Raw genomic sequence first — 26,264 nt, 5'->3', positions numbered from 1 at the left:
AAAAACAAGGTTATCGCTCTTACCAAATAGCAAACAGAAATTGGATCTGCCTGCAGCAAAACTGTCTGATATAAGGCATAAGCATCAATAATGTAATACAGCCTAGGGCTGTACGTTTAGTCCTCTTCAAGAGAATAGATGAATTATCCTCATCGTCTGTTTGTTGAATAATTTGATACTCCAGGAAGCAGCTCTTTTCTGCTTGTGAAATGCAATACCAAATATTATGCTTATGATTAATGGCCACATTGGGGCATGTCATTTCTCATCATTTAGTGTCTGTCTTTTTTGTTTGTGCATGTGTGTCCAGATTTGCCTACATTTTAGAGACCAAATGTCCCCAGAAGGATCTTAATCATCTAAATTGTGACCAGTATATACTAATAAATAGGAGAGAATCATATCACATTTGGGAAAAAAAGTGAGAATATTATTGATCTTTTCAATATAAGCCTCTCAGTTTTGTCCCTGTACATCAATGTACACAGATCATGTACATATTCAAAAATAACAGTTTACTTCACATATTGTTACCCAGTAAAGGCTTGTATGATAAAACATAATCTGAGAGGAGATTTGGTGTAAACCATAGCAGCACAGCGAAACAAAACAGTCTTAGTTTATTTGTTGATTCTATTGCTTGTTTTTATTGAAAATGTGTAGCTACAATATTGTGTGGTTATACGGGACAGATTTATCAAATAATATACTGACATGGTTTTTCAACTCAAACAGGAATGTTTTAGGCATTGTTCTAAAACACAACATGTATCAATCATCTAGTAGTTAGAAATTGTCAAGTCAGTTTTACAAGTCTGCCTTCTAGTGGAATCTGGTAAGTACTACAATAGGAAAAACTGCCACTACACTGTAAAAAATAATTTTCATGATTTGTTATCACAACATTTTTCTTTTGTCAAATCAACTTCAATAATTAATATGTTGAGTTTCTGTTGATTAAAACCAATCGTCTTCATTGTATTAACTCAAATTTTTAATTTCAATGAACTCAAAATATTAAGGCAATCAGATAACTTACTTTTTTTAAGTTAAACCAACAATTATTTTTTACAGTGTAGATTAAAAAAAAGGTATTAACTTCCTGTTTTATAATAAAGATCTAGGACACAGAAGTAAATGACAATAACAGATGATAAACAAGAACAAGAAGACAAATGAAATTCATAAAGTAGAAAACCTGCAAAAAATAGTGTAGAAATGTGAATGTCCTGCATGAACTGTTTTTTTGTGCTGCATGGTAACTACGTCCATTTACTGTGCCTTTCAGTCTGTCAAATCAAGCAATGTGTAATTTTGTCCCATTTCTGTCACAGTTTTTAAACAGCACAAGCTCCATTGCATCTATAGTGGTATTGCCTAAGGAAGTGTCTCAAAGTGTAGGGCAACGGCAAGGCATCAATGCCCTGATATGTTGTACAGCTACAGATGACCGCCCTGCACATGTGCTGCAGAGAGAACGGAAAGTTCCTGGGTAGAGGGCGAGAGAGAAGAGGCTCAAAAAACAGGCAGGAGGCAGGGTCACTGTAGTGCTTTAGCAGGCCCGTGACACTGGAATCTCTGTACATACAAGGGTCACGGCCATCGAAGCTAAAACGCTTCCCGTTTTGCTCTATCCGAGCGTGGAGGGAGCGGCTATAGCGCCTGAAGCTAACTGAGAAGAGGTATTCATCCTGGGCAGAGTCTCGAAGCAGAAAGGTTCCTTCTGGTTGCCCTTCCAAAAGCTGCTCAGCTTCGAAACGATCCAGGACCCCCCAATAACAGGGGCTGTTGTTGATCTGAAGCAGATCTGGAACCAGGATGTAGTCAGTGTGGGCGCAGCACTGGGAGTCACCATGTGCAAAAGACGGATCCCAGTCATCCAGACTAGAAGCTCCAGATGAGCTGATCTCCTCCCAGGAAATGAGCGCTGGGGGTGAGGAGGATAGTAAGGGACCTTTGGGTTCGGTTTCAATGCTTAAAGCAGGCTTGGTGTGAGTGCCATGTTTCTTGATCAGGTGCCAACACTGAGCCAGTTCGGATTTCGGAGAGAACGGACACTTGTCCTCCATGAGCTCGGAGACATGAATCTTCCGTTTGGACCAAAGAAGGACAGAGAACGGGCGTGAGGAACCGGACTGGTGATGATGGTGGTGGTGGTTGCGAAGAGGAAGACACTGGCCGACGGCATCCTGAAACTTCTGCCTCAGAGAACGACGGGACAGACCTTTCCTGCAAGGAGAGTCTGAATCCGGTTCTCCAGGGATTGTGCAGCTGCACTTTCGCTCTCGACGTCTCCGAGGACAAGAGGCAGAGCGTACGCTCTGGTCATCCGTTCCTTCCCCCTCTTCCCCTCTGGGCACTGTCTCATGGTGTGACCCTCTGGAACGTTTTTTAATACTGCGGATGTAACTATCAGCACTCCAGCTCCGCAGGTTCTTGGGACGCGTGTCTGAGTTTTTGGGCTTCCTCTCGGACATTGCTGCAGGCCCTTTCCAGAAAAGTGCTGCACAGAATTTGAAAGTAAATTAAGATTGGCAAAGATAAATATGAGGAATAATACTACTACTAATGCTACTACTACAAGGTTAATAATCTAATTTAAGGTTTCCATACTGAAAGGCATAAAATATTACAAAATTAATGAATGCCCTGTATATTTAAGCACAGACACGGACTGTTCATATCCAACTACAATACCAAATAACTTTTTTGAGGTGTGGTATCAGGAAATAAACAGGATTCTATTCATATAAAAATACTTAAACTTAATAGATTTTTATTTTTTAAACTTAGTTAAAATCTATTTGACATTTAATAACTAAAATAAAATAAAAAAATATTTAGGAAAACTGTATTAAATGTTTAAGTTTAATATGTTTAAGTCAACATGAATTTATCATTTATACATTAATTTACAAAGCATGAAATACATTATATTCTGTAGAGCATATATTCTATATATATATATATATATATATATATATATATATATATATATATATATATAGAACTACTAAAAATATATAAAATATATATATATAAAAAATATATATTATTTTAAGTATTTTTAAATTAAAAATACTTAAATAAATTATAATATATTAATATATATATTATTAAAATATATAATATATATTTTTATATCTATTTTATTTAATAGATTTTTAGATGTTATTTTTTAAACTTAGTTAAAAACTTTTTTACATTTAATAACTTAAATAAAAAATATTGAGGAAAACTGTATTAAATGCTTTAAGGCACATAACTTTATCATTTATACATTAATTTACCAAACATGAAATGCATTATATACATGTTCTGTAGAGCATATATATATATATATATATACATATATACATAATTAAAAAAAAATGTACATTTTATAAAATAAACAATTACATATTTTGGAAAACTGTAATGGGCGCAGTAAAGCATTTTTAAGTCTACATAATTTTATCATTCCTACATTAATTTACAAAACATTAAATACATTATTTACAGATCTCTCTCTCTCTCTCTCTCTCTCTATATATATATATAGAATATAACAACTATATACAAGTAACAGACAGATATAACTAATAGCTAAAAACATTTAACATGTGTCTCTAATATGAACAACAACAACAACAAAAAATCCAAATCCTACCTTCAGAATAAAATGCAGGATGGAAAATCTTATATCCTCACAGAGGAGTGATGAATTTTTCCATGCCTGAAGTTCGTGCAGTAAGAGCTTGGCATGAACTGAAGGGAGGAAGCACATCCCTCCTATTTAAAACCTCTCAAGTATCAATTCCTCCGAGGAATACTTGCCCTTCACTGGACGGAAGGGGTACTTTTGTCAATGGACAGTTAACCTATCATATCCAACGATGAATACGCTGTCCTGAAGAAATGACATTGAGAATTTTAAATGAGTGGGTTATAGGATGTATAATCTATATCAGTTTTAAGCTATCAAATATATTATAGCTGCTATATTATTATAGGCAGTTTTACTTCCAAAAACGTGTCCATCTGTTAAATAAGCCACAAGCCCACAACATTAAAATCTTTTTAAATGTATTAGTTCTTAGCATGAACTTTGACTGACCATCAATGAATCAATGAGCTAAATGTAATTAGTCAATAATAATGGACGTCTATTTACGAGGGCAACCTTGTTAGGAAGGAAATGGGAAATTTCCTAACAGACACTGAGAGCTCTACTTCATTGATTTATTGATTGATATGTGCCCTGCTTTAATTTGGGAACATCCGGCAAACATTTGCCCAGCGCAAAAGCAATTTTTGACACCCATTTCAGACGGTGGTCAGGGGTCCATTCTCCACCCAGAAAGTATCAAATATCAAGAGTAATATCAGAGGCATGCAGTTCCGGCCACCTAAATGGATTACAAAATAAATTCAATAATTCATTATGGCTGTGAAGTCATTAGGTGATGTCATTCTCAAATATTAAAATATTTTACTCTCTTTTATTTAATATCACATGCACGCTACTATGTAGCAATTAATTATTCAGCAGAACATCCTGCATCTTGTTTTCACTCAATTTCACTGTAATTTGTCTCTCTCTGTTTTTCATTCTATAAATGTGTGAGGCAGCAGGATGGCATCCAAGAGCTTGAGTGATGAATTCTCTTGCGATCTGTTAAAAGTGGTTGATCGGATCAATGTGTAGAGGCACAAATGATTCAGTTGTTCCACTCAACCCCCTCTTCATATCTTACAGATGTAAGAACAAGGAAGAACTGTCATGCGTTCAGTCCTTTCTCTTATAATATTCTTTTCCCTTCTTGTTGTAGAACTTAAAAAATAAAGACAACATTTTGCATGTATTTTTACAGTGTAAGTAAATGTTATGATAGAATTTTTTTAATTTTATGTAAATGTTGTTATGACAGAATATCAGCTTAAAGGGTTAGTTCACCCAAAAATGAAAATAATGTCATTGATTACTCACCCTCATGCCGTTCCACACCCGTAAGACCTTCGTTAAAATTCGGAACACAAATTAAGATATTTTTGTTGAAATCTGATGGCTCAGTGAGGCTTGCATAGCCAGCAATGACATTTCCTCTCTCAGATTCATTAATATACTAAAAACATATTTAAATCAGTTCATGTGAGTACAGTGGTTCAATATTAATATTATAAAGCGACGAGAATATTTTTGGTGCGCCAAAAAAACAAAATAACGACTTATACAGTGATGGCCGATTTCAAAACACTGCTTCAAGGAAGCTTCGGAGCGTTATGAATCAGCGTGTCAAATCAGCGCTTTGGAGCGTCAAAGTCACGTGATTTCAGCAGTTTGGCAGTTTGACACGCGATCCGAATCATGATTCGACAGAAAAGATTCATTACGCTCCGAAGCTTCATGAAGCAGTGTTTTGAAATCGGCCATCACTATATTAGTCGTTTTTTTTTTTTGGCGCACCAAAAATATTCTCGTCACTTTATAAGCTGGCTATGGAGGCCTCAATGAGCCATCGGATTTCAACAAAAATATCTTAATTTGTGTTCTGAAGATTAATGAAGGTCTTACGGGTGTGGAACGGCATGAGGGTGAGTAATAAATGACATTATTTTCATTTTTGGGTGAACTATCCCTTTAAGAGATCTATGTAAATTGTTCTGTTATTCACATTTTTAATTTCTTGAGTAATAAGTGATCAATACGTCTAAGTATAATTGTTAAAATAAAGTAAAACTAATTGAAATAAACACGTTTAAGTATGAAAATTAGTAAAACTGAAATAAAAAAATTAAGTTAAATAACAAAAAATAATAAAGCCCATACATTTATTTAAATTAAAATTAAAACAAAAAAAATTATACTAATTAATAATCAAATAATACTAAAAGACAACATTGCCACCCACTAAGGACGATAATGACAAAGATATAGTTTTAAAAATTGTTCCAAATATAAAAGAATAACAGAGTCCAGACCACAACTATAACGATAACGGCACAAAGAAACAATAGAGTTGGGTTGCATCCGAAATCACATACTAATATATAGTAGGCGAGAAACAGTATGTGACAAAAGAAGTATGTCCGAAGTACTCATAAAAGAGTAGGCATAAAAGTACTTGGATGACATACGATGGACCCTTTACTATCCCATGAGGCCACGGGAGAGGATTTTTGAATAGTAGTGAAACGACGCAACTGACGCTGGTAGGTCACATGATAATGACAACATGGCGAATGTAGTATATCTGGATTACATTCATACTACACACATTCATACTATATAGAACATATTTTTTAGAGGTTGCGAAGTAATTACTTATTTAAAATAAGTACCTACTCAAGAAAGTATGCGATTTCGGACACAGCCTTGGACTTACTTTCAGACCTATTTTTTCCAGCTGATGAATGATAAAAACTTTGACAGCCAATCAGAATCCATGCTGCTTTAAAGAGCTCAAGCATTTAAGCAAGCGTGAGTTGACAGAACTGCAGCACATGCTTAGAATAAACAGAACATAGTTGTGCATTGTTTTGGATGCTAATATAGTTATCAATACAAAGTTCTGTAATGAAACTCTAGACACGCAGGCTAATAGGTCCTTAACTCAACCTTTAATCACATCATTATCTATAGGACACAGATGATTGGTTCCTGCAGTATTAGTAGCCAATAAGCTTGTATGCTTAATCTTCAAATACATGAGTAGCATTTGCCTTAGCTGTGCAGTGTGCTTTCAGAAACCCTCCACCTTCCCCAGCTCCACCTGTATAGATCTGCTACGGGTAATTCATCTACGCTATATTGTACAGCAGCAGCATGTCTTACTTGCTCACAGCAGCGTGTTGTGTATGTATTGGCAGTAGCAAGTTCCATACTTGCTCTGCAGCAGCAGCAGCAGCAGCAATAAAAGCAGCAGCAGCATAGCAGATCTATTCCACCAAGACCAAACATATTAACACTGTCATACCCATTACCATGCCAGTTTTCATGACAGAAATATAGTTATCATTCTTAAAGGCCTTAAAGCTGCAGTCCGTAAGTTTTTCCTCTTTTTCGCCATCTCTGTTCAAAACCTGCAATTGCAGTTATTTGAGGAATTATCATCTTTGCATGAGCTCCTCAGCGCAGATAAATCTAATGTTTTGAGTACGTGTGGCTGTCAGTCACGGCACCGGTGGATACTGTACGTAGAAATCACAGATTGTAGTCCTGGAAGTATGACCAAAATATATTTTTTACCGGAGAATGTTATCTGAACAAGTAACATATCTGCCGCTTTTGTTCTGACCAACTGAGAAAAAAAAGCATTACAATAAATTGCGCTACTAGTAGTGATTAAATCTAACGATCGCTTAGCTCATATCACATCAAACTGTGCAAATTATTATTATTGTTATACTTTGTTCTCAAACTGTTCATGTTAACAACATCAGCATTGCGTGACAATGTGTATTTATTGTGTATTAGCGTTACCTGTAGATTTCAATTTCTGTACAGTCTAATCACTAATGTTAATTTGTCATACCATAAAATCCGCCATCAAAATGATGTTTAATTATTCCAGCTGCTGTGAGAAAAGGCTATAAATGATCCGCCACCTGCAGCATCCTCACATGATATAGCCTACTAGCTGGGACTCGTTCTTTATGTAAACAGACGTGACGTAATGACGCAAAGATGAGCAGGGGCATGCTTGAATTTCCCGTGGAAACCTACCAGTACCACTCGAATTAGAAAACAGTTTTACAAGCTTACTGTTGGGAATCGGGCTAAAGTAAGGAGTTATGTCTGGTTATGTACTTGCTCAAAAATTTATATTGGATCATTTTTAACCAAAAAAAGTTACGGACTGCAGCTTTAACAATCAACTAGCTTATCATTTAAAGTAAAGGAACAAACACATTCCGACACCATAGTCACACAAAATGACAACAAAATAGCCCAAACAACACTGTAAATTAAACTGAAAAACTATTAAACAATACAGCCATAATTATTCATGACCCAGTGCATGCTGGGAAGAGGATGAATAGGAATACAAACCATCAAAACCAATTTTAAAAAGACCTTACTGGTAAGAAGATTATCTGCCGTTGATGGCTAGACCGTGGACCTAAAAAACAAACAAACCAAAAAAAAATAAATAAATAGTCTGTTAGAATAAAAAAGATGCAATGAGAAGCATTAGTTTTATTCCAGAAAACTACAATCAATAATTTACATTTAATTATCATTTTAAAATGTTTTCTTAAAATGTGAATTATTCGGTGAACAGCATCATTTATACCCCTGTAACCTTCCTGCCCCATGAATTACCAGAATTTTACTGCTTCTATCAAATACTTGGACTAAACTTGGATTCCCACCAGACCCCACAATGCCGAAGCATGTTTAGCTGGAAGAAGTAACAGGATCAGACAACTGGGAGAACAAGCTCCTGTATCACATATGTGCACAAATCTGTAGCCCATATCTGAGGATTATGAGAAATCATCTTCCTGCACAAAGGGGACAGTAACTCAGTATGCCATTAACATGGCACAGTTTATCAAAGAGAGGGAACCTTGCCAAGCAAGTCTCAGATATGCCAGCTATTACTGTGCTATCGATCTGATGCACAGCAGAGCACCCATGCACATCATGAATTTTTCATTTGATTGTGTTGTCAAATTGTAAGACAAAGGCCATACAAGCCTTACCCTCATTTTATGAGCACTTTTTTCTTCAGTGTACAGTCTCAACACCTCCCCAAAGACTTGTTTATGGTAATAAGGAAGTTTAAGGCTCTCAGTAAAAGACTCCTGCAGTCATAATGATTCCATTGTCTGCACTGGTTCTCAACGTGTCTGGCCGGTAAAATTGCATGACCATCGTTCAAGTGTAGATGCTACTGATGTTGCTTCAGAATGGTGGCTCTTTGAGTGATGGAAAGTCTGTAATTAAATCAGCGGGAAGTCTCTGGCTCCATGGCTCTTGTGTTCATGTTCTCTCCATTGATCTGTATCAGTATCTGGACGGCTTCTGTAACTGCTGTTGCAGCTGAGGTGCTCTAGTGTCTGTGTTATGGGCTGGCAAAGCTGCTTTGAGAGAAATCAAATTGCCCTATGGTTTGCTATGTTATTTTAAAGCCAAAGTGTGTAGTTTTTTTCATATTAAAATACTATCCAGATACAAGAAAGTAAAGCATTTGCAGATGGATTTGTCTCGTTGGCACTATAAAACTTGTATTGTATTTGTTTATGCATTCTGACAAGCCCAAAATAGCAACACTGACTCAACCAGTGGAGTGAGTTTGAGGGCAGGATTATTGGTTCGATTGACCAATGGCAGATGAGGATGCATTTGAGAAACCTGGTTGAAGACAAACATTACTGGTACTTAAATATAATATAGATTTTGCACTTTTGACTTGAACCAGTAAGCAACCACCTAGCAACCACCTAGAACACCCTAGCAACCACATATCAGCATATTAAAAACATCCAATCAAAACAACTCAGCAACTGCTTTGCTAATTAAAGTCGACATGAAACGGGAGTTGCATTTTTCTTCCCTATTGTGACACATATTTGAGTGAAACAGCTTCTCGAACAAGAAAAAAATGTAGGACAAGACGTGATTTTGTCCATCGGGAATTGATTGGATCGTTGGATGGTTGTGGTTTGCTAATGCCGTGATCTCGCGCTGAAAGAACACATTATCGGAGAAAAGATGTCGCTGCAAAAAGGAGGGGAAGTTGTTTTTTAAAGGCCCACTGAAGTACCTTGGAACGCACAGCATTTCCACTTAAACAGGAAGACAGGGCGGGACATATCGAACAGCTCCTCCCCTTTTTTAAAATAGCCAATAGCGTTTTGTTTATATCACAGCCGTTGAGCTCGGTAAAACCTTAGTTTCCTTCTAATCTTTAACCGTTTCTCCTCTTAATCTCCTCCATATCACTTAAAAATACAGCATTCTGTGCAGAATTCAAATGGTCCAATACGTTTTGTGGTCTGCGCCGACTCGTGGATATCATCCGCTCTGTGATATCGTGTGCGCTGCAGCGATTCGTGTGACACTAGCGTGAAACCAGACTTCATTCGCGTCAATGGAAAGCATATTTACACTCTTTCTATCATTCCCTATCCCCTATATAGCGCACTATGTGCCATTCACCATGTAGAAAATAGTAAATGTGTGAACAAATGACCGATTTCAGCTGCAGCTTCAGCATGTTTATAGTGTAGGAGGGGGTGGGACGTTTTAGATTCTAGAGAGCATTTGATTGGACAGAAGATCTGATGAGAAGCTGAAGTGCGATGTGAAGTCATGAAAATCCATGATTCCATTTTAGCAGAAGTGAGAAACTTTAAGTTTGAATTCTTATATCTCCTAAATGCAAATTTTGTCATTGTTTTGGAACACACCAGCTTATTCATAACCTTAAGGCTAACATATTCATACTAAAAGCTAAAAAACTTAAATTTAGATTTCAGGGGGACTTTAAAGATTACAAAATGCACATCAATTTAAAAAAAAAAAAATGACGTGCACAGATAAATCATTTATAACTATAGAGTTATATTAAAAAAAAAAAAAAAGAATTGTACATTTTTATTTCCGTATTTCAGTCTTATTCTCTGAGTTTTACTATCAGTTTGTCCATAAATATTGCATTTTACTTATATGGTCATATGATAAGAGTGAACATAAAATTCTTATAATGACTAAGAAAATATATTACAAATATAGAATCATATTAATTATTTTTGTACACATTAAATAGGGCAACAATGTTACAACACGAATTCCGGAAATGTTGGGACGTTTTTTAAATTTGAATAAAATGAAAACTAAAGGACTTTCAAATCACATGAGCCAATATTTTATGAACACAGATAATATAACAAATGTTTAAATTTCTCACAAATGTGAGAAATTTTACAATTTTATGCACAAAATGAGCTCATTTCAAATTTGATGCCTGCTACAGGTCTCAAAATAGTTGGGACAGGGGCATGTTTACCATGGTGTAGCATCTCTTCTTTTCAAAACAGTGTGAAGACGTCTGGGCATCGAGGTTATGAGTTTCTGGAGTTTTGGTGTTGAAATTTGGACGTTCTGGACTATTTTCACATATGGCTTCCTTTTTGCATGATAGACCTTTAGTTGGCATCTGCAGATGGCACGGCGGATTGTGTTTACGGACAGTGGTTTCTGGAAGTATTCCTGGGCCCATTTAGTAATGTCATTGACACAATCATGCCAATGAGCGATGCAGTGTCGTCTGAGGGCCCGAAGACCACGGGCATCCAATAAAGGTCTTCGTCCCTTATGCACAGAGATTTCTCCAGTTTCTCTGAATCTTTTGATGATGGTATGCACTGTAGATGATGAGATTTGCAAAGCCTTTGCAATTTGATGTTGAGGAACATTGTTTTTAAAGTATTCCACAATCTTTTTACGCACTCTTCCAAAGCTCTGCCCATCTTTATTTCTGAGAGACTCTGCCTCTCTAAGACATTCCTTTTATAGCTAATCATGTTACAGACCTGATATGAATTAACTTAATTAGTTGCTAGATGTTCTCCCAGCTGAATCTTTTCAAAATTTCTTACTTTTTCAGCCATTTGTTGCCCCCGTGCCAACTATTTTGAGCAGGCATCAAATTTGAAATGAGCTCATTTAGTGGACAAAAGTGTAAAATTTCTCTGTTTAAACATGTGTTATGTTATCTATGTTCTATTGTGAATACAATATTGGCTCATGTGATTTGAAAGTCTTTTAGTTTTCATTTTATTCAAATTTAAAAAACGTCCTAACATTTCTGGAATTTGGGCTGTACATTCTGTTTTAATAAATCATCTACATTAAGATATGTTAAGGCCAATGTTTGCTGTCTCATTTTTGTCCATGTACAGTCATTAAAGACAAACAGACTGTATTTCAATGATTTGTATCTCACTCAATGTAATGATCCATGGTGTAGTCATGTGAACTAGTATATCAGCTTTCTGCAGGCATTTTTTGTGCTCTCATCCTCCCTATTTCCCGCAATGTTCATTCAATACCTGCTGTCTCTCTGCTTCCCTTTTCATGCAAGTTATTGAGCTTATTAAGAATGCCTGCAGCATTTTTAAGCAGTAATTGGAGACACATTATGGAATTACTGTTGTCACAAGTGCTTTGTCTATATGTACCATCATTATTTCATTAAATGTGTGCACCATATCGACAAGCCACATCATTAAGTCTTATGTGCTAATTTCTTTGCAAAATTTTTAAATGTTCTTAAAATGGAGACATGAACTAAACAAATTAATAGTAAAAGAAAAAGAAAAAAAAGAAAAGAAAATTTGGATTGGAAAATATTTTCGAATGTCTAAATTACCAAGTTGGTTTATATGTATTAAAATGTTTAAATATTCTTCATAAGGAATGTTTAGGCAAATTATTAGAATTATTGACTGCTTTGTGGTCTGTTTTTATATTATACCTTATTTAGTGCAGGCACATGGAAGGACTTGGGATCAATAGGTGTTTCCTTCTCAAATTTCTTGTTGGTCCTTTCTGTACACTCACATCCTACAGATATCTGCTTAAAAACATTTGAAAAGATGATTAATTTTTTTAGACACTTGAGAAAATCAATATGAAGAAGGAAGAGAGATGAATTCCAGTAACTGCTGCTGAGTATGTCTGAGTATGCAGTTTACGCAGCCTGTCCTTAGAAGTCATGACAAGACCAAGGGGGTCAAGGTTGTGATGGTTACTGTAGCATGGCTTAGATGGTAGATAGGTTACTAAAAAAGTCATTTAAAACTACTTGATAGTAGGCCATTCTACAAGCAAAAATCATCTTTTCATCTGACAGCCATTCAATGAGTATGAATCACATAATTAATCAGTTTGTCACGGGGTCAATAGTAATCGCGTGTGGTATTTTGGAAGAACTTATTTACCACAGTAATTTTTTGTAGGAGTTTGAACACGTGGGTTATACAATGGGCAGACACCTTTTCCTATTCAATCTTAGCAGTCTTGTCGAACCAGACGGTGACAGTTTTTCACATTCAACACGTCTAAGATCATAAAACCAGTTTGTAGACTTTACGTTTTTCCTGCTAAACATCTTTTCCCTAGACGGATACGAACGTCATCGCACCGCGCCCTCGTTAAACCCCGCGCCACGTCATATTCCACGCACGCAGACAGACAGAGGGAGGAGGGGGTGAAACACGGAGGTCCCGCCCTTTGTTTGCGATGATTGGTCAGCTATACTCGCAACAAGTCTGTGATTGGACAATTGAGAAGTCGTTTATTTACCGTACCAACGACAGCAAACAGTGATTGGGTGAAGGGCGGGGCTCATTAGAATATGCGTGAGGAAAAAATAATAACGCAGGAGGAAGTGTGTATGTCATGCTGGACCGTTGAAGATCTCTGTAACTGGAGTCGAGTTGCCAGGATTCATTCAAACATTTTAGAAAAGCAAAAGCGGCCAATATCATATGTCTCCGTAAGTAAATGACAAATCGATTTCATATACATGAATCTAAAGCATTTTGATTGAACATATGGATGGTATTTTGGGAATTACAGATTGGGAATGTAGGTTGATTTCGTGCCCTGAAAACAGTAGGTTTTTTTTATTTTAAAAAATGAAAGCCATATGAAATGAATCTGATCACTACTGGACCTGATATTATTTACTTTCTGTTCTACACTGAATTGTGACCTTTGTCATCGAAATGTTTCATTTATTAGGGGCTGCCATAAACTGCTTTAAGATTATTTTATGCTCATTACGTGAAACATTGTCTTTTCTTGAAAATGCAGAAAACACAATTTAGACTATAGACTTAAGATATGCTTACTGGATGTTGTACTATGTCATTCTTTGGATTTTTGGTTTGTAACAGAGGTGTAAAGAGTACCTGAACTATACTTGAGTAAAAGTACAGAAACTTAGCCTACAGCCAAAGTGACTCCATTACAAGTTACAAGTCACCAATTCCAAAACGACTTGAGTAAAAGTCTTAGAGTACTTGATTTTAACAGTACGTAAGTGTTTTACTCGTAATGAATGTAGGCTCAAAGATGTTCACCCAAAAATGAAAATTCTGTCATCATTTACTCAAGTTGTTCCAAACCTGTATGAATTTTTTTCTTCTGCTGAACACAAAAGAAGATATTTTGAAGAATGTCAGTATCCAAAAAGTTGATGGACCCCATTGACCATAGTATTTTTTTTTTATCTATACTATGGAAGTCAGTGGGGTCCATCAACTGTTTGGTTACCCATTTTCTTAAAATATCTTATTTTGTGTTCAGCAGAAGAAAGAAATTCATACAGATTATAAAACACCTGCAATTCACAAGCAGAGCTGTGTAGTAACGGATTACATGTAATCTGGATTACGTAATCAGATTCCAAAAATCAAGTACTTGTAATTAGAGTAAACTACTTTTTAAAATACTCGTAATTAGACTACAGTTACTTTTTTTATGGATTACATGATTGCATATTATTTACACAATGGCAGTAAGTTGTTCACGATTCATTTATTCTCCTAATTTTTCATTTTTTTTTTTTTAACATTTATATTTTTTATATAATAAACCTGCCGCTTATATACGTTTGTGATTCTTCAAGTTTTTCCGGTGATGAGGGGGAAATATAGATGAATATATATGAAATATAGATGAAATAATAATATGATAATAATAATATATGAAATATAAATTAAATATTTGATGTAGCAGTGATATTGCTGTGAATTTCATGTTTTTCAATATTTGTTTTTAATGTTGCTGTTTTCTAAATTTACTTAATTTTAAGTAAATATGTTTTAAAATCATAAGATGTGATTTTGTTTTATTCAGTGTTACTATCAGCAAACACTAACAGGTACATTAGTGTTAGTATTTTTTTGGAATATATTTTTTCTTTGTATCTGTCAAAATAGTACAAGATTATCCTACAATATATGTGACATCAAATAAGGGTTAGCACAAAAGTAATCTAAATGTAATCCAAAAGTAGTCAGTCATTATGTTACCAAAAATGTGTAATCTAAGAGATTATATTACTGATTACAAATTTTGTCATGTAATTTGTAATCAGTAACTGATTACAATTCATAAGTAATCTACCCAGCTCAGTTCACAAATACCTTCTAATGTACTCACATTCATATAAAGTAGCCTTTTGTGATAAGTTTGGGTGAGTAAGGGCGAGACGCACAAGATATAGTCCCTTCAATGCCCTGTAGATGGTGATATCACTTCTTTTGTAGCAGAAATAAACTGCTGTAGAAAAAGTTAGGTGCCTTGCAAAATGTAACAAGTAATTTCATTACTCATCACAAATGTATTGGCGTAAAGAGTACATATATATATACTTAAAAATGTCATCAAGTAGAGAGTACAAGTTGGTAATGTCTTTGATACTCAGTAAAACTACAGATTAGCCAAAAAGATACTTAAGTACGGTAACTAATTACATTTGCTCAAATACTTTACAACACTGGTTTGTAATAACACGCTTCTAAAAGAAAGATTAAGATAAGGTATCTTATTATCGAGTAACTACTATTATAGTTTTGATTAATAATTTGAATTAGCTTTTTTTTTTTCCATGTTCATTTTAATTTTAGTTAAAAGTTAAGTTCAAGTTAAACTAAATGAGAATTGTTTCCTTTGGCAACTAGCTGAAAATTGTATGTATTTATTTAAAAAAAAAAAAAAAAAAATGTTATTTTAGTAAACGTTATTTAAAAAGTAACAAAAATGTTTTTTTTTTAGTTAACGCTAATAATCTACAGTGTCTTGTATTTTATTACAGAAAGTCTGATGATTTCATAGACAGGCGCCTGCAGCTGTACACACGTTTGACTTGGAATTGTAAATGTTTGGATGATCAAAGTCCAAATAAAATGTTACCAGTAACACATTTATTGACATGGAGTCCTGATCCGTGATAAATTTGTCTAACGTTTTATTTTATTATAGGCCCTCTGTAATGTTGCTGGACGAGACGCCCTTATTTGATCCTTCTCTGCTTCAAGAGCTGGACTGGAGTAGCAACACCGTCTCCTTCTCGCCTCCCATTTCTCCCTCTCAGCCGGGAGATGGTCTGGTGCTCCGTCCTCTCTGTACTGCTGACCTAGACAGAGGTACTGTTTACCATTCAGCAATCTGCCCACTCATATTTAGTACTTCAAACAATCAGGATGAACATATGATTGTCTTTGTCTTTTTTTAGGCTTCTACAAGGTCTTATCACAGCTCACGGTGGCTGGAGATGTCACAGAAGAACAGTTCAAAGGTTCCACATGTTTCTAACTCAGAACATCTCAGTTCTTCATGTAGACCTTATGCACCAGATAAACAAGCGCAGCCATCTTTAAAATTTTGTCTTTGAACTTCCGTTTTTGTGGTAGCTCTGTATATTTCTATGGTATCGTTGTTGAATTGGATTTACTTATTACAGAGCTAACAAAAGTTATCATGAGCATTGTAATGTTTAAATGTGGATGTCATAAATGACCGGGTAATAAAACGAGTGATTTATTCATAAATGCGTAAGATCTTACCTTCATGCTGTGGATATACAAACCTGAAGACAATATAACGAGTGCAGCGCTGAAAAGGGGCTACATAAGGTCTATATGATTTTTTTTTTTTTTTTTTTTAAATAAATTATATAAAAAAACTCACTTTTAAAAAATTTTCAGCAAATTTTGAACATATGAAGAAATCTGGAGACTATTATGTCATAGTGGTGGAAGACACGAATCTTGGACAAATTGTTGCCACAGCAACACTTATCATAGAGCACAAATTCATCCACGCTTGTGCAAAGGTACTTTAATACATTTTAAATATGTATTTTCATAGTGCATATATTCATAGTACACATTATATAATTTTGTTTTTTTTGTCCCGGCAGAGAGGGCGTGTAGAAGAAGTGGTTGTGAGCGATGTATGCAGAGGGAAACAGCTGGGAAAACTGTGAGTTTGGGTTTTAAAAACACTTTAAAAGGTATCTGTATCAAAAGTAAATGTTTGAACGTCATATTTTGCTTGTTTTTTAGGTTGGTATCAGCATTGACTCTCCTCAGCAAAAAATTGCAGTGCTACAAAGTAACACTGGAGTGTGCGCCAAAAAATGTGGAATTTTATAAAAAGTTTGGCTACTCCGCTTCAGATGAGACTTACATGCAGTGCCGGTTCTTTGACTGAATCCAAAAGATTCTTTAGAACTCTTAATCTGTTCTATTCTCTGAGAATCCTAGATCAGACTACCTCGAAGATTTCACCTTTTTTAGCCAGCAAAAAAAGAAAAAATCAACTTAATAATTTGGTGACCAGTGATAATAACAAAATATTGTGAAATAAGCATTTTGAATTCACTACAACACAGAACAATGGGTATATTCATGAATGTTCTTTCTAAATGTCAACATCAAGCACTTGTAGAGAAAGCTGTAGAAATCTGATCTGATCATATGCAGAATGTGTGGCTTACACTGACAGCCACAAAAAGTAACACTGTGTTCTGTTAAAGAGAACAGACAAAATGGTTTTGTTTTATAGAAGAAGGGCTTATGTACTTGAATATTTTCTAATGTAAAGATTTCTATACAAGGTTTTTTTTGTTAGAGGGAAAACGTTTGTAATTACAAAAACTGTTTCAAACAATTTACAAAACTGTTTAAGGCATATTTCCCTCTTTTACTTAATGTTATTGTGCTTTAAAAAAATACCAAAACTCAAATCACATTTTCATGCTATGAGTGAGTCCTACAGAAGCTGTATTGAATCTATTTTATCTTATTTCGATTTCTCTTGCAGGTACTCATCTTCAATGTAGAGAACATTTAATAGAAAGAAAATAGTTTACATTTATTTATTATGCGTATGTATTTTCTCAATTTTGGCTCTAGTCTTAGCCACTGGTGATGCTGAATCATTAGTTGTGTATCAAACCTAATGAAGGAAAATAAATTATTTTGAAATATATCCTGATGCAATGAAAGCATATCTATGTACGCTAAACGCCTTTATTTTTGTACTTGCACTGATAGCTGACAAACATAGGGGCATCTAAATACTTTGTGTCAACTGTCAGTCAACAAATAAACATGTGGCAGTGATGTTATATTGGCTTTTATAACTGTTATAATTGATGTAAAACCATTGAATGACAAGTGGGTGAATGGGTTAAAAATGTTTCATTAAAAAAAAAAATTCAAGTTCATATTGCATTTCAACGAATTTGGATTATCATTTGAAATCTATCCACACCCAGCAGTCACATATCTTTAAACCAGGGATTGACAACATAGAAAACACAAGGTGTAAGTAGCCATCTTTTATTTAGCAGTGGGATGTTAATTCTATGGCAAAACGTGTCTTTCCTTGTTCATTCCCTACATAAAGACTGATTCATCCTACCATTTCATTTCTATGGCAGTGACAGTCGCATTCCTTTGATACCCCCTCATCCCAACCCAAATCCGTCCAAAAATGTAACAGTAATTCAAGTATCAAAAGTGCATTATTGCAATACTGTCCCGCTGCAAATGCAAAATGCTTTAAATACTATAAAACTGCAAAAAATTTCAGTGCATACAGCTCAAAAAGGAAAAAAAAAAAAAATAATATATCAAACCTTCCCCAGCTCCAAGGGTCATGAGGAGCATCCTCCCTCCCATCCTCTGTACAAATATTTACATTTTTAATCCCAATAAAAATGTAAAAAGAAAAGTTCACTGTGTTAAAGCACTTTTTTAGTAAAGCCTATCCATTTTGTGCTGCTGTAACTTGCATACTCCCGAAATCTTCATCCTCTTCTAGTGTTCGCTTTAGGCTTCCTGTAGGGAAAAAAAGAAGATCAGGCAGTCACAGTGTGAATAAGTGCATTTAAGAATAATGTAGTTTCATATATTACTAATCTACAAATTACTAGAGCTGTGGAATATAATTGTTTTTAAGATGCTGTTTTAAACAATTCTGCATCAGTGCATAAAAACAAATGAATGTGCTTGATGTTAAAAAGAGTTAAGCGCAATAAGCCACGAAAAAGATCTCAATACTCACACTGACCGAAACACCCAAAGCACGCACACAGAAAGCTGCCTCTTTCAGTATGCAATATTGAATTTAGATCTCTTTTGCACTTAAACGGTCAAATATAAACAATTTCAAAATATCTGTCTTTGCGGTTATTCACGTAAACATAGTCTTGATATAATAAACCTGCTGCTGTCTGTCATTATTAATGTTAATCAAACAACAAAAGAAATGAGGGAATCACTCACTGCTTTTGACTGAATCACTTTTGTAGCTTTGATCATTTATTTGTAATTAATACACTGAAGACTATGCAGTGATTAATTTTTACATTTGATTATTTAATTTCTGTATTATTTCTTACTTGAATGCTTGTTAAATAGACGTAAAATGAAAAAAGTAAAGCATTGTTAATTTCATTTGTTTCTTATATTGTATTTTGTTCAACTGTTTGTTATTTCTATCTTTGTTCTTATTTTTAATAAAGATGAAATAACAAAAAGAATTATTGTGAATATTATTATTATTAATAAAATAATCAGAGGACAAGATTCATTGTGATGCATCGAGAATTGTTTTATAATCGAATCGTTACCCTCTGAATCAATCAAATAGAATTGTGAGGCAAGTAAAGATCCACACCTCTACAAATTACAGATCTCAGTCTTAGAGACCAATTCGGAACAGACATCACAGATATGTCACTTGCAGCTGTGCGCGCATAGCGGTGGCAGAAAAGTGGAGGAAAATGTGCAAAATCCACAGAATAAGAGAACATTCTTTGTTGTGCCTTTGGATGTCAATCAGAATGCAAAAAATAGACTTCATTTTTATAGACTACCATCATTGAAAATGCCATTTGAAGCTAAACACAGACATGTATGTTGCAAGTCACAGACTGGACTGATAAAACCTGCAATGATTAGTCTACTATTAAAGCATGAATTTGATGTAAACAGAGGACATAGTAGTTACAGCATGAAATAATATTTAAACCTATAACATTTTACATTAACAACTTTTAAACATAACAGCCTATAACATTTTTATTTCACAATTCTGACTTTTTTTCTTGCATTTGCATGTTTATATCTCCCAGTTCAGACTATATAACTCGCAATTGTGAGTTTATATCATAATTCTGAGGGGAAAATAAGTTACAATTGTGGGATATAAACTTGCAATTCTGAGGAAAACAGAAACGAGTATCTCTCACAATTTAGTTTTTCCTTCTAAGAATTGTGAGATATAAACTCGGATTTGCGAGAAAAAAAGTCAGACTTGTGAGATATAAACTCGAAATTAACTTTTTATTCCGTGACTTCCATAGACTGCTACTGCAGAACTGTCATTTTCTGCAACCAGGTAGGCTCCGCCCACAAAAAACATAATCGCTGTTTGCAAACACGAAATTGGTCTCTAGTACAATCAACCCAATAATTTATCATCATCACAAAAGATTTTCATTTAGCAAATGTTTTCATCCAATGTAACTAACAAATAAAGCCAACAACAAAAGCAGACTTAGAATGCAAAAAATTGGAAATACACAATAAGAAAACAAGCTATAAAATTCTGCACTATTTCATCGAAAAAAAAAAAAAAAAAAAGTTTAGTTCACTATGAACTAAAATCAATCGTCAGTAAGTGCTACTAGTGAATTTAGGCATCGGAACATTATAATGTACAGTAGGGGTGTTGCAATATACCGGTATTGACGATAATCGTGATGTTCAAAGCATGAAATATCGACATTGTGTTAATTTAGGGTGTGACAATATACCGGTATTGGCGATAACCACAATATTTAAAATGAATAGGACTCTTATGATATAATGACACGTAAATACTCCAGCGCCAGTACCTGGTTGACCTCTCAGGTGGCAGTATTGCAAACACTGACACCTGTCAAACAAGAAGACGACGCAGCACGCTCAGCTATTCCAAGAAGAACCATGTCGTCCGAACGGGAGAGTGAGAGGCTCTGTCCACACTCGAAAAAAGTAAGCTCGACAGTATGGGAGTTTTTCAGCTTCAAAGAAAACACTCTGCAGAATTTGCCTGGCTACATCAGTGCTGAAGGGTGGCAACACCACCAACCTTTTTACCCAGCGGATTACGCCATTTTACAGAGAGTAAATTGCGATTATTTTACTAGTCATGGAATGGGAAATGTTAGGCTATATTAGCAACTATTTTTTGTGTTCATGTATTTAAATAAAGACTGATTCTTTTAATAAGTACTGCGTTTTCTTTACTAGTCTTACTCAGGATGATGTAGCTATGCATGCAGTTATATGCCCTCAAAATTCAAGATACATGGGCATTTTTGCCCCGACGAGTTTGTCATTAACTTATATCATATGATATGATGTATAATATCACACGAGCAAGAGTGCCATGCAACAGACAGAAATGTTTTTGTTATACTGACTGAATCCGCGTTTTGAACGAATCAGTTTAATTAATGATTAAATGACCCATTCAATAAAGAAGGTCATTTGCTTCCTTCCTGAATGAATGAGTCATTTGAACAAATCGGTTGAATGAATGAAATATGTATGAAAAACAAATATTAATTTTGCGGATTGCTTAAGATTTAACAGTTATTAAATTATTAAAAGATTAGCTTTAAAGGGAACCCCTGGTGTTAATACTTGTATGGCTTAATATAACGTAAATTATGTCTTTTATTGAAATATGTAGTAGAAAACCCATGAAAGATTTACGTTTTTTAAAAAAAATCCATGACATATTTGGACAATGGGGGGGCACCATTTTGTTTAGGTGCACAGTGCGTTTGTCGATGACTTTACATGGTTGCACTTAGTGAGCTACTGACGCTACCCTGTTGCTATTTTTACCGCAACACAACTCGGAATATAATATACCAGTGGTCCTGGAGGACCCCCAGCCCTGCACATTTTGTATGTCTCCCTCATATATCACACCTAATTCAACTCATGTGCTCATTAGTAGAGACAGCAAGAAAAAAAAAATGGGTGTGTCAGAAATAGGGAGACATACAAAATGTGCAGGGCCAGGGGTCCTCCAGGACAGGTTTGGGAACCACTGTAATATATACGATGCCACATTGTGCAGCTTTTGGTTGTAATTTTCAGTCGATGAGCCACAAGAGAAGCGATGCAAGTCTTTACTGCTTTACTACTGATAAGAGCAGAAAAGAATGGGAAGTTGTACAGAATGTGGACGAATAAAACTTCCTAACTGCGTCTTTGTTCTCTCCACTTTAGCCCTGATGCCTTTGATACTTTTTATCTGTATGTTTTGGTGCAACATTAATCTAGTAATGCATTCAAGTCTTAATATCTGCGGGGTTCCTTTTAAAACACGATCAATATGAGCCAGAGCACAAAATTAGTGAGGATGAAAACATCAAAAACATGTGGCTATTCAAACTACTGTTGTATGTTTGACGTGTAAAAATCATCTGATATGTGACCTGAATGCATTACACACAGTTAAACATGCTGAGAAGATGTTACTGTTTATGCGATCACAGATATCTCGTGCATCACAGCGCAGGCAAGCTCTGAGGCAGTCTGTCTCAATCGAGATGTGTTATGGGCCGCCCTCGTCAGGCTCCACGACAGGCGCGGCATTTGGTTAAAGCATACGCTTATATCCATCCGCAACTGTAAGCTCTTTCAGTAGCTGTGGTCTACTAAAAGCCTCAAAGTCATCAGGGCTGAAGTGAAGAGAACAAAGACGCGGGTGTTTAGGACATTTTATTCATCCATATTCTTCACATCTGCACATTCTTTGCACATCATCGACATCGACACACCTAAACAAAATGGCGCCCCTATTGTCCAAATATGTCATGGATTTTTTAAATAACAAATCTTTCATGGGTTTTCTACTACATATTTCAGTAAGAGACATCATTTACGTTATATTAAATCATACAAGTCTTAATACCAGGGGTTCCCTTTAAGTGTTAAATGATGGAAAACGTAAATCTAAATGAGCATATACAATTAAATATTCAATATTGATCATTAAAAAAAAAAGCATCAGCTGATAACAGATACGGTACAGATATACTATGCATCACTATTAGAAATATTTCAACTATTACAAACTGACCATTGGGCCATAAAATAATATTCTCTTACCTGGCATCCCAGCTTGGATGGAGAAAGACCTGCCCAACTGAATGGGTGACATCATCTTGATGGTTAGCTTTGCAAGATATATTGCTTCATATTCCTTGATGAAAACAGAAAGACCATTCATTTATGTATATATGTATATAAAACAGCTATAGCACTTTTATGTTGAATGAATTATTAATGCTGAGATTTCTTTAAAATAATACCTGTAGCTGATGAACAAAGCCAACATTGGGATTAATACAAAAACGTCTCTCCTGTACATGACTAAAGGCATCTCTGTGAAGATATAATATATATGACACCATCAGCTTCAAGTCAAACTCGTATTATCACGTACTGATATTTTTGGATATGCATGAACTGTTTCTATACTAAATTCCGTTACCTGTATTTTACACCAAATGTCTCCATTAGGTAGGCAATAACTAAGGCAGCGCTGAAAAAAGAAATATACATTTATTTAATAATAATATAGATAAAATATTAGATTTATTAAGTAAAATCAAACCATGTCCCCAAATGAGATTATTTTTTTTTTTAAAAATTCAAAAAGAGAGAATCATATTATAAACTAAAATAATAAAGTAAGATTATGAACCTTCTTGATATCCCTGCATTTCCATGAACAAGTACCTTTCCTGCAACACAAAAATGTGCAAGATGGATGAGATGACTAAATAAAACAAAAAACAAAACATAAAATCTAGTATTTAATGTATGTTTAGTATAAAGTTTGTACTCATATCAATGCTGCCAATTACTACACAAGATTAATATGGAAAAACATTCATTACCCCCCGTCTCTAAACATCCATCAATAAATTCTTTAGTCTATAGAAAGAAAAATAGGTAATCATAATTAGACAAAAGAATCACACACACACACACAAAAAATGCATTTATAACATAAAATGTATAAAGATAGGCCAGCTTACCATTGGGAAATATCTAATTATATTTTCCACAGGGTTATCTGCTATATCTAAAACAAGGTACCTATAAACAAAGAAACAAAGTAAATCAGCTGTTAGAAATATTGGACCTTTATATTGAGTACAACTCGCATATGTGAACAACGGACTACCAGAAATCAAAATACCTAAATTTATGGGGAAAGTTTGGCTTTATAAAGTTGGCCTCGATGTCTTGTCTGACACACACGATGTGAGTTATGCCCTGCTTCTCCAGCATTGAGAGCTGAAAGAGAGGATGAATTATTACAGGAAACCCCAGGCGCAGATTATTTTCATCATGACGCATGAGAATAGATCATCTCTACAGTACCTTACTCTTCATAGCAGCAGAATAGGGTCCAAGAAACAAGCCTGGGAGGATTTCCTAAATCATTACATCAGATTTAGTTTTAGTAAAAGCAGAAAAAGTGATCATTTGATGAGAATGAGATATGAAACATACTTTAGACTGTGACTCGCCAAAAATATACAAGAAATTTCTATTGAAGGTGCTGTGTGGTGACAGCAAAACCAAAAAACAGGGTGTTGTAAAAGTACTGAATGTTTGTACTAACGCAAATACTGCAGTAGTATAAAAGCCACAACAATACATAATCCTATACAATCATACGAAAAGTCTATTTTCATGATCACCTGCATCTCTCTTCTCATTGGATATGCCCAGTCCTGCGGAAATGGGATTGCAAAACCAGATTATCAGTTTTTAACAAGCATTCTTACAGTAATAAAAAACATTTTAAAATGACTAGCAACATAAACTGCAGCCGATACAGGAATAAAAATCATCATCATCTACCTAAAAATGATTTAGACTAGAAACTTGACAGACATTTTAAACGATATTTACACTCTCACGGTTCCTATCAGGTTTACTGCTCAAGTTATACCAAAATAAAGCATAAAAGCAAGAAGTATGGACAATAGGGATCATGCACTTGGCAATGGCCAAGTCTTTATGTTTGCTTACTTGCATAGAACATGCTTCCACAGAAGACTTAATTTATACGTTATATTAAGCTAAAAGTCTCAGAAAAGTGTATATTGCCAATGTTAATTTTGTTGTTGTTGACTATACTCAATATTAGTCTCGTAATGGAGGTTAGTGACGAATGATTTGGTTGGTAGTGTGTCTAAAAGTACAAATATAGGAATTAATATTGATAATGCATATAAATGATCGAATTATTCAGATATCATTCTGAGTATCATGATAAATAATACCCAGGACGTCATTTGCATTGAGATATGTTTTAGTATAACGTTACATGACTGATGACTTTGATTTCTGAGTTGTTATTCTTGTACACTGCCACTAGATGCACATGCTAACCGCTCACGGCAGAGTTAGTTAAAGCGCTTTATTATCCATTGAAAATATCATCAAAATTCAGCTGTATTTATTCATGCACTGACACATGCTAGTCAGACAGGCACTGCTTTGAATCAGACATTTTGAAGAGTGACTGTAATCCAGCAGTTGTTAGCACTGCGCTAATATGTTCATTACATACCAGCTGCTCTTCTTTGGCGGCGGGCAGGGACGGGAACTGGAGTTTATTCCCTTCGTCCATGCTGCGAGCGATATTCCAGCTTTCAATACGTTCACGGCCCCTTTTGATGGATTGAATATAAAGACGAACTAAGTGCAAATAAAGTAGAGTTTGTGGAGGAGCTCCGCGCTCACACACGCCATGCTGCTTTCACCGAGGGCGGTCACGTGACATGCGAGCGCAATACGTCGGAAAGGGGCGGTGTCGTGAGATGTCGATCAATCGTCACCATTCTAGGATTGGTGTAATTAAATGTTAATTATCTGTTTACATTCTATATATAGGCCTATATTCCTATTATAATTATTTCATGTTTGCATAATTTAGCCAATTGCAAAATAGCAAGTAATGGTACTTCTTTTAGGAAATTCAAATCTAGTTGTTCTGTCATAGTTGATAGAACATATTTTTATCGATCATTCAATTTTACACATTACACATCAAAATACAATATTTATTATTATTATTTGCTGTTTGCATAATTTTACTAATTTAACCAGTTGCAGAATTGCAAGTACAGGTATTTCTTTCAGAAAATACAAATCTAGTG

General features: G+C 35.0%; 3 protein-coding genes across 4 annotated transcripts; 1 reads left to right on the top strand and 2 right to left on the bottom strand.

Annotated features, from left to right (window-relative positions):
• Positions 1-636: 636 nt before the first annotated feature.
• On the bottom strand, positions 637-3,822 carry socs4 (suppressor of cytokine signaling 4). The gene is made up of 2 exons (XM_051868257.1): positions 3,650-3,822; positions 637-2,503 (listed from the first exon to the last, which is right to left on the bottom strand). The coding sequence occupies exon 2, from the start codon at positions 2,475-2,477 to the stop codon at positions 1,338-1,340; it is 1,140 nt and encodes a 379-aa protein (XP_051724217.1). The 5' UTR covers positions 2,478-2,503; positions 3,650-3,822; the 3' UTR covers positions 637-1,337.
• A 9,516-nt stretch (positions 3,823-13,338) lies between these two features.
• gnpnat1 (glucosamine-phosphate N-acetyltransferase 1) lies at positions 13,339-17,998 on the top strand. The gene is made up of 6 exons (XM_051867968.1): positions 13,339-13,490; positions 15,986-16,149; positions 16,239-16,301; positions 16,711-16,838; positions 16,926-16,987; positions 17,071-17,998. The coding sequence occupies exons 1-6, from the start codon at positions 13,483-13,485 to the stop codon at positions 17,216-17,218; spliced, it is 573 nt and encodes a 190-aa protein (XP_051723928.1). The 5' UTR covers positions 13,339-13,482; the 3' UTR covers positions 17,219-17,998.
• Positions 17,999-18,335: 337 nt separating this feature from the next.
• On the bottom strand, positions 18,336-25,928 carry styx (serine/threonine/tyrosine interacting protein). 2 transcript variants are annotated; one of them, XM_051867967.1, is made up of 11 exons: positions 25,676-25,928; positions 24,798-24,830; positions 24,475-24,528; positions 24,290-24,387; positions 24,126-24,186; positions 23,985-24,021; positions 23,789-23,828; positions 23,576-23,626; positions 23,394-23,466; positions 23,191-23,284; positions 18,336-22,760 (listed from the first exon to the last, which is right to left on the bottom strand). In XM_051867967.1, the coding sequence occupies exons 1-11, from the start codon at positions 25,733-25,735 to the stop codon at positions 22,720-22,722; spliced, it is 642 nt and encodes a 213-aa protein (XP_051723927.1). In that variant the 5' UTR covers positions 25,736-25,928; the 3' UTR covers positions 18,336-22,719. The 2 variants fall into 2 exon arrangements, with proteins under 2 accessions (XP_051723927.1, XP_051723926.1); XM_051867966.1 differs by having other exon boundaries at positions 18,336-18,852; positions 25,676-25,922.
• Positions 25,929-26,264: the final 336 nt, after the last annotated feature.

The sequence above is a fragment of the Ctenopharyngodon idella genome, chromosome 17, assembly GCF_019924925.1.
Source record: "Ctenopharyngodon idella isolate HZGC_01 chromosome 17, HZGC01, whole genome shotgun sequence".
Classification (NCBI taxonomy): domain Eukaryota; kingdom Metazoa; phylum Chordata; class Actinopteri; order Cypriniformes; family Xenocyprididae; genus Ctenopharyngodon; species Ctenopharyngodon idella.
The sequence above is the reverse complement of the archived record's forward strand: the minus strand, read 5'-3'. Positions and strand labels throughout refer to the sequence as shown.